Source organism: Gastrolobium bilobum, unplaced genomic scaffold, assembly GCF_033153095.1.
Source record: "Gastrolobium bilobum isolate Gb01-03AN ecotype WA unplaced genomic scaffold, APGP_CSIRO_Gbil_v1 utg5625, whole genome shotgun sequence".
NCBI lineage: Eukaryota > Viridiplantae > Streptophyta > Magnoliopsida > Fabales > Fabaceae > Gastrolobium > Gastrolobium bilobum.
In genome coordinates, this window is record NW_026897201.1 from 138,710 (window position 1) to 148,489 (window position 9,780).

A 9,780-nucleotide genomic window follows, 5' to 3' on the forward strand; every position below is an offset into this window, starting at 1 on the left:
ACACAGTGTAGCGAAATATGCCATGTCAGGCTGCACAGTCAGCAAAAATGACACGTGTCAAGCAGGCAGAATTCAAGCATAATTCGCTACACATTGTAGCGAATTTCTACCTGCTTGACACGTGTCATTTTTGCTGACTGTGCAGCCTGACATGACATATTTCGCTACACTGTGTAGCGAATTATATGCAAACATGTTTCGCTACACAGTATAGCGAAATATGCCGCGTGACATTTTGACAAAATTTATTGTTGGCGTGACAGTCTTGTAAATTTTTTTGCAAGGTGTGGTAAAATGGTCACTCTCTCGTTGCTATGGATACTAAATCTATATAAAAAAGTTGAAAATAAAATGGAAGTATTGTTGTATCATGATCGCTACCTAAATCTGATTGATGAAAAGAACAGTTTGGAAAGCAATTCTTGAAAGAACACAACACTATTTAAAATTTGTCATATTGATACGTGCAATTCCATAATTGAAAATGTCTGGATTCACACGTTGCCATTATTATGCAAGAAATCTAAATGTTCTATTGAGTATTTATTTTTTTTGAATTTTCAAGGCTGGCCACGTATGCAAGGAATGTATGTGGACTTCATTGTATTTGGATTTTAGAGTTATCTTTGTCATCAATAATTTTGCTCCCAAAGCCTCGTCGGGGACAAGATAAGATCTATTTCATTTGTATGTGAACATGGCAGGACAGGTTCGAGGGACATGAATGAATTAATGAATTCCCTCTGACTGTGACTGTTATAAAGTGAACTGTGAACATTAAGAAGAGGCTATCTTTAAGAACCAAAGAGTCCACAATTGCAGCCTGCAATCTCTTGTTATGTGGCCAAGATCGAAAATGATGTGTCATATGGCCTTGCGCTTAAATGAATTGGTTTCAAGTAGAAGAATTAGTGGAGATGGTAAATTGCCTTAACCTTATGCCAAAGTAATCTGATTCATGGGCTCAAATTCGATAATTAATGCTACCACCAATCTCTTTCCAACAACCCCACATATTTACTCATTCCAGAGGTACCTAGCTAACTCCAATATAGTACTAAACAAAACCCTCGTTATTCTTTCTATGATGACTATCCCCATCTTGGCATATTTAGTAAGATAAATGCTACTTACATACCTTTAAATATTTTTTAACACTTTATGTTTTAATTATTAGATCGCGTAACACATTTATTGGCAGTTTGGGAGGCACATCCCCGATTCGTTGAATTTCTGACATTGTTCAAAGTACTCTAGTTGCAGCTAAACACATACTCTTTGATTAGCAATAAGGTTGGTTTACATGACATCAAGTTAGCTTAGCTAGCAGATATTTTTTAAATTATTTGATTTCTTATATATGGGAGCGATAATGGGTACTAGTTTAAGTTGTTGATAAAAGTTGCACTTAATTAATTGACTGAAAAGGATTTCCATGGTTGAAATTGAGATGAGCTTCATGTCAATTTTCCCCAGCTTGTCTACAGGTGATCCCCCCTCCCATCATTGCGGAAACATAGATAATTCGGAACCATGACGATATCGGATATCTGTTGTTTTCTACAACAGCCAACCCCATAATATATAGTAATTAACATCTACCCAAAACCAAAATTATCAGGTGATTTAAATCCCGTACTCTGTTTCTTGGTTGTGAGAACAGAAGCACAGTTCAAGACAAATTTCAATGAGAAAATCAAGAATAAAGTAGGGACTGATCAATTAATTAAATAGACAGCAATTCGTTGGGGGAAAAGGTTTGGACTTTTTACCCAACTAAGTCAAATTGTGTGACAATTCACATATTTAATTTTTTTTTTTGGCAAATAATTTACATTTAGTGTGAAAAGATGAACATCCTAAAAGCTACGAAGCACCGACACTTAAAAAATCCTGACGTGTCGTGTCCCACAGTACTTCTCGACACTCTCAGACACTCCGACACTACCGACACTCTAACACGCGTTATAAAAATTCAAAAAAAGATTCAAAGGTTGCGTTGCGTTAAATTTTTAGTTCCAATTATTAGATTCGTTATATTACGATTATCATTTTATTGAGTTTAATATAAATATTTGGAATATCTTATATTTCTTTGCAAAATTTATGAATATTATAAGTTTAGATTCATTTTTTTGTTAAATTATTGAATATTAAATATAATATACACTACATAAATTAAAAATATTATTTAATATCAAAACGTGTCCTAACTTATCGAAATCTAACATTTTTTAGAATTAACATGTCAGAGTGTCGTGTCGTATCGTGTCACATGTCGATATCGGTGCTACATAACCTAAAAGTGTGCGTTCAAATTACTAATATATATTCTCATACACAATTTATCAAACACCCCCTATCAGGCGTCTTGTATGCAAGACGTGCATGAGGAAGTGCAAGAATTGAATGCGTATGGGAGGGATGAATGTCTTGCAGAGCAGAACACATAGTAGATATGTGTTGCTTTTTGTATGAATCGAGTATGAGAATGATGCACGAGATATATCTTTTCACATTAATTAATAAATAATTTGTCAAAAGAATTCAACTAAGGAAATATTTATAATTCAGCCAAAGGTTTGTTGTATCAAATGAGTAAATATGTAGTTAAAATAATTTTTTTAAAATGATGATGTAATTTTTACTTAATAGTTAATTTTGACTATTTGTATAATACTTAATTGTTAAAACTTACTGTTCTTATATCTCATATCAATATTTAAATTATTAAGTTTTTATATCACATGGTTTTTTCTTATTTTCATTTTTCTTGGTTTTGGAAAATTCCGATTTTACAGAAGTTATCAATTATAACGCGTTCTGTAATAGATGAAGTTGATCCCACTCTATATATATGGTGTGTTCAACTGTTCATTAATTACTCAGCATTTCTATCTAGAATTTTCCAAGTGTCAACGTACAAAGACAAGTATCTCAAATAATTTAGCTAATTTTCGATTTTCAGATTCGGGGAGTGTCGCATTCTTGGTACAAGACTAGAGAGAAGACGAAAGTTCGAGTATTAGCTAGCAGTATGGCATTGGTCAATGTTCATTTCAATCAAGTCATCCCATGCTGACTCTTTCAGGAAATTCGAGCTGATTCCAGGTGTCCGTCCACCTATGATGAGCCACACAGAAAGAAACCCCAAAGACCAAAACATCATGCATGACAAAGTTCTTGGCTTTATAAGCCACACAAAAATAAAATCCAAAAAACATTCTAAATAATTATTCAGTTATATAATCAATCAATCATACATGGCGAGTGATGGAAATTTGATAAAACCGCCTTTACCACATGACTATATACACGTATGAATTTAAATTATAATTAAGTTCGTCAGGTTATGTAACACGGACCCCTTTTTTAGTGCCAATTGCCAAATCACCCATTTCACGTACAACGCGTTTGTTTAAGATCCCTTTCGGGGCAGATAAAAGTTTTAACTTTTTCAAAATATGTTTAACAAAAACAAAAAACGAAGAAATCCTTTGACTAATTACAGTTCTTCCACTAAACGCACGATCACATTTCTTTCCTGTACAAATTGTTAGTGGTTGGCGTCAAGAATTCAAATTTATGTACAAATTAAAACACATGCATGCACTAAAGGAAGTAGCAATCCAACAAATTACCACAATCAACAAAAATATACATTTTTGGTGCCACTATGGGCCGGCAACCTAGCTAAACAAACCCCATGGAACACATTTAACATAAATATGATTAGTTCCTTGTTGCTTTAACCATCATTTTAAACACACTTTCTCCACAAAAAGTGTGTGTAAAAGCTTCGAACTTTGAAACTTTCAAAAGTGGAGTTAGTTCGGGACATTGTTGAAGCCAGCTGAGCCATTGCGACTGTTAATCAATAATTGCTGAGTCTCTAAACACGACACCAAAACATATATTACAGTTCCCATGCATGAAAAAAATAAGCGTCCGTTTATTTGTGGTTCTTTAAGGAAAAAAAAACAAGTTTCAAAATTTAGAATAATTAAATATTTTAAAAAAAACATAAAAAAGTTATTTAATTTTTTTTTTCAAAAACTAGAATGAGTATATTTAAAAATTAAAATCTAAATAATATAATATGATTTTTTTAAATTTATTCAACTAATTCTTTAAATCTTAGTGTATTATTATATTAATTTTTAACAAAATTTATTCTTCAAAACTAAGAGATAATCATTAAATTCAAAAAGATGATAGCTCAGTTGACGTATGTGAACTAAACAGTCAAAGATAAGAGCATGTGTTTTTTATCCTCCCAGTACATCTCTGGGAGGGATTTGAAATCTTAATTCTGGACTCGCTACAAATAGAATTATCTTTGTGGAGAATACCTGAGATTTATTAAAAAAATAAATAAATAATGATTAAATATTTTATGTCACCACTAAGAAAAAATTTAATTAATAATAAAATATTAAATGAATAATATAATAATTCAGTTAATTTTTAAAAGATTAATTTAGAAAATCTCAAAGAATTATATTAGAATCGTACATGTACGTGCAGGAACAACAACGCTAATCATCGCTTACCAAAAAAAAAAAACAACGGTAATCATCACCTTGGGCCTTGTCATCCCAAAATATCTCAGTCCTATAATTTAGAAGTGAATAAATTATTGAAAGCCATGGGAAACGTAATTAATGCTAATCATGGAAGATACGCTAAGCTAAAGTATGGATATACGAAATCTTAAAATGTTATCTTGCTCGTTATGCCCCATATTTTAAAACTCTGCACCTACCACTTAGGAGTCCTGCAAAAGATAATAACAATTCACAAATGTCACTTTTTTCCCCTCTCTTAAATTTAATATTCATCCAAACTAATAACCTTTGTACTATCGAACAAATCAGGCGGTGTATTTCACCTATAATATTATCAAACTAGTGGATACGTATAATTGTCATCCGATCAGAGGGTGACACTTGGTTTAATCATCCGAAGGACTTTGAATTCCACTGTTTCACGCGTGATAGTCAAAAGGTGTGAGATAGAGCGCAATAACAAACTACAGTTTGGTTAGATATATTATATATATATGAATCACTCGCCATTCACAAAGCAAATTAAAATAAAAATATTACTACTCGCTAACCTGCAAAGTTAAGAAGGAGAGTCACTTTAAAAATCTTGACATATCGTGTTCGACACTTTCTTCTGACACTCTCTGAAATATCAACACGCATTACAAAATTAAAAAATAAAGATTCAAAGGTTACGTTGTGTTGAATTTTTAGTCACGATTACCATTTTATTGAGTTTAATATAAATATTTGGGATATCTTATATTTCTTTGAAAATTGATGAATATTATGAGTTTTATTTTATTTTTTTGTTAAATTATTGAATATAAAATGTAATATACATTACATAAATTAAAAATAATATTTAATATCAAAACGTGTCCTAACATGTCGAAACCTAACATTTTTTAGAATTAACAAGTCGAAGTATCGTGTCGTGCTGTGTCACGTGTCCCGTATCGATATCGGTGCTATATAGATGCAAAAGCATAAGTATATATAGTACATGTGTTAAAGAATAATATAAATCATTAAAAAATCTTCATCTAACACTTAAGGATTTAGGTTAAGTTGGTTCTTTACATAGTATCAGAGCTTAATAACCACAAGGTCAAGAGTTTGATCCTCATCTCCCCTGCTCTGTAGTGAAATTAAAATAAACATAAGATAAAACCAAAAATTTGGTCGGTATAATATTCACACTTCAAGCCTAAAGGGCTCTTGCATGAAGGGATATATTAGAGAATAATATAAACTATTAAAAAGATCCTTACCCAACATCTTAAAATTTTGGGTTGAGTTAGTTCTTTATATTTTTTTGAATGATAGTATAAGTGTATGATTATCTCTCATTTTACACGTGTCGTGTTTTCATCTCTAAATCTTGAAAGTTTGGTGTCCTAATGGTTACTTTTCATAATAGTGGGGATGATTAGGTTAGGGGTCTTTGGCGGCCATGTTAATATCAAAGTGCCACTATAGTCTATAGTCTATTAAGTATATGATATATGAGGTAGGATTCTTTGACACCAGTGACAAATTTTAAATTTGACTCCTTATCTGAGAGCCATTAGATCAAAAAAGATTAATGGTGTCACATGCTTACAAATTAGAGTCGTTGATCTTTTTTGATCTAATGGCTCTCAGATGAGGTGTCAAATTTAAAATTTGACACTGGTATCAAAGGATCCTACATATATATATATATATATATATATATATATATATATATATATATATATAAATTAAAATGAATATTAATTACCAACAAAAAAATAAAAGGGAGATCAAATTATTTATTATCTTTTTTATTTTTGTTTTCAATTTTATCCCTTAAATAAAATATTATTAAAAAAGTTATTACAAATTATCAGAAGTATAATTCTGAATTTGTTTATTAACAATATTCTTGTTAAATTATTAATAAAAAAGAGAATGATGAGAAATTTTAATTCTTAAAAAAAATGTCTAAATTTATTAAGTTGGGAAGAAATGGAAATAATGGAGATGAGGATATGAGTCACGTGAGGAAAGGGAGGGAAGTGTTTGAGGTTGCGAGAAGAAAGGAGAAAGCATTTTGGGTACGTAACGTGCGGTTAAGTAACTGGGTGGCCCAAGTATTAATTATAGAAGACACTGTACCTACAACTTGCAATAATATATATTGATTTGGCAATCATATTGGGTGGTTGGCTCGATATTTTTTTTAAGTGTGACAGACTATGAATTATTATATTTTATTTTTCTTTGTTCCCTTGAGTATTTTTTTTTTTTTTTTTGCATACTGTTCCCTTCAGTATTTTAGTTATATAGATCATTATCATTTTTCATATTAATAATGTTTTTAATGTTATTTATGAAGTTATTTACATCAAATAATATAGAATAAGAAATTTCACCCTAAAGCATTAAAGAAATTTTCGCTTAGCTTTTGTTGCTTTGAAAGCAATATCTTGGAAAGCAATCATCACTCATTCATAGTTTTATGTCCATGCAAAATAGCATCCCCCAATCCCCATGCATGAGCCAGCCACTCCCTATATATATAGGGTATCTATACACTCGTCTTGCAGAGTTGCATGTGAGACTGAAACTAATATAGAGCTAGTTTCCCTTCAAACCTTCCTTCTCCCCCTTCACATAAGGGAAAAATCAAAGACACAGAGAGAGAGAGAGAGTTAGACTCCAAAACCATCATGACCCACAGTCCTATAGTTTTCGTCTTTGGGATTCTAGGTATTTACACAGAAATTTCATTTGCATTCTCTTCCTTTTCATTACTGTATATATCCTCTTATTAAGTTTCAATAGTTATTTCAATTTAAGACCTTGATTATAAGGTGACAGAAAGATGAACTCATATAATTTTCTTCTTCCTTATCTTACTTGTGAATGCTGCAGGTAACATTGCCTCCTTCGTGAGCTTTATGGCACCAGTGTAAGTATAAATGTTTATTCTTTCAAACTACTTTTCATTTATATTTGTGAAATTTAAACTATATTTAATCTTTAGATACTAATCGAAATTTAAAAATAAACACATGCATATTTTGCAGACCGACATTTCGTAGAGTTTGTAAGAAGAAATCAACTGAAGGGTTCCAATCAATTCCATATGTGGCTGCACTCTTCAGTGCAATGCTTTGGATTTTTTATGCTTTTGTGAAGACTGGAGAAACGCTTCTTATCACCATAAATGCATTCGGTTGTGTGATAGAGACAATTTACCTTGCCATCTATCTCGCTTACTGCCCAAGGAAAGCTAGGGTACATAACATATTTTAATATACCTGACCTTTACTTTTGTGTGTCTATCATAAATTATATAGATGATTAACATTATTTGAAACTGTTATTGAACTTGTAGATGTCGACATTGAGAATGATTCTCTTGTTAAACTTTGGGGGATTTTGCACGATTGTTCTCCTAACCCACGTCCTAGCTAAAGGACCAGCTCGTCTCAAGCTTCTTGGATGGATTTGCGTTGTCTTTTCAACTAGTGTTTTTGCAGCACCTTTAAGCATAATGGTGAGTATACATCTTAATTAATTAATCACATGTTACAACTTTCATAATCATGTTTAATTATTCATATCCTTTGTTATTAAATCTCAAATCCTATGACCAGGTTACAAGGAACAATTTTACCGCAACTCCTAATTGATATTTAATTATATATATTTATATGCTAATCATGTATGCATGGTTAATTTTTGTTCAATTTCAGAGGGTGGTTATTAGAACAAAAAGCGTGGAGTTCCTTCCTTTTCCTCTTTCAGTTCTCCTCACTATAAGTGCAATTATGTGGCTGTTATACGGTGTTTTTCTAAAAGATATCTATGTTGCAGTAAGTCCCCATCATATTCATAATAATTTGGCTAGAGATTCTTTTCTAGCACCTACAATTTTGTCTTTATGGATAATTCATAACATTGTCTTCTGTTTTTTTTTTTTTTTTTTCTTTCTCTGGACAGCTCCCGAACATTGTGGGGTTAACGTTTGGAATGGTTCAGATGGTACTCTATGCAATGTACAGAAATAACACGCCCGTACAGGATCAGAAGCTCCCAGAACACAAAGGGGATATCAACAATGAAAACATAGCTCCAATTGAGACTGAAGACAAACTGGAAGTGGGCCCTCAGAAAGGAGATATTGAGATTGGGGAGAAGAAGGAAGAGAAGCAAGATCTGCAGCAACAACACGAAGTTGTTCATAACCAAGTTACTCATGACAAAACTGATCTCAACAACAACGACGATATTAATATCAACAACAACAACGACAATATTAATATCAACAACAACAACAACAACAACATAGAAACAGGGGAGAGGGAGAGTAACAAAGTTTGATGGAAGACCAATTGTGAGGGTGTTGTGCCTCAACCTCTATAGAAGTATGATGTTCAATTTACGTCTGAAGTTGTAAAAGAAACGGGGTGGATACTTTTATCTAAACCCCTACACTTTAACTTATTTTGGTTAACTTTTTATGTAATTTCTGTTTTGTTTACCTCAAGCTAATCAATTATGCCCCTATTTATAGGGAAGTTCATAGAAATATTTCCCTAACTAAGATGATATATTCTATAGGCTCTGATCGACTCTGCATGAAGACTCTTCTTTTTGTGCTGTTTTTTTTCTTTTTCTTTTGGTACATAAATTTTTTTATTATTGCAATAAGAGATAAAAAAATTAAAAAGTTGAAAGCGACACAGAGCCACTCAAACGACCAATTCGCCGCAAATATCTAATCAATTAGAGCATATAATTATTATATGTTTTGCTCTGCGCTTAGCCTTTCTTCCCTCCTCCTAAATTGTGGGAGTGATTTGTTAAGCTGTCGATTTGATCCCATGAAAAGTAACTCTTCCTACAGAAATAAATAAAAATAATAGTTATATAACACCAGATTTAGTCAATAACGCAATCACCGTATGAATTATTTTTACCTATATATGCCAAGCCAAAATACCCGTATAAATAAAAGGTGGGGAATATATTTTTCTTGATAAAGATCAACGGTTAAGGATTGTAAATTTGTAAATGGTATATTTCAAGATAATGTCTAGAATGTAATGGCATGGACCCAACTGAGATATTGCAAGATGTTGACAAGATATAAATAAATCTGTAGTGGTATATGAGTTGCTATGGGATTTTTAAAATTTGTCTAAGTATCCTCACATATTTAAATTCTGTATACTACAAACAATTCAGATAAATAATG

The 9,780-nt window shown here is 31.8% G+C and overlaps 1 protein-coding gene across 1 annotated transcript; it reads left to right on the forward strand.

Moving 5' to 3' along the window:
• The first annotated feature begins 7,109 nt into the window (after window positions 1-7,109).
• On the forward strand, window positions 7,110-9,144 carry LOC133304848 (bidirectional sugar transporter N3-like). Its single transcript, XM_061504910.1, has 6 exons — window positions 7,110-7,283; window positions 7,449-7,485; window positions 7,604-7,814; window positions 7,915-8,076; window positions 8,276-8,395; window positions 8,523-9,144. The coding sequence occupies exons 1-6, from the start codon at window positions 7,244-7,246 to the stop codon at window positions 8,901-8,903; spliced, it is 951 nt and encodes a 316-aa protein (XP_061360894.1). The 5' UTR covers window positions 7,110-7,243; the 3' UTR covers window positions 8,904-9,144.
• The last annotated feature ends 636 nt before the right edge of the window (window positions 9,145-9,780 follow it).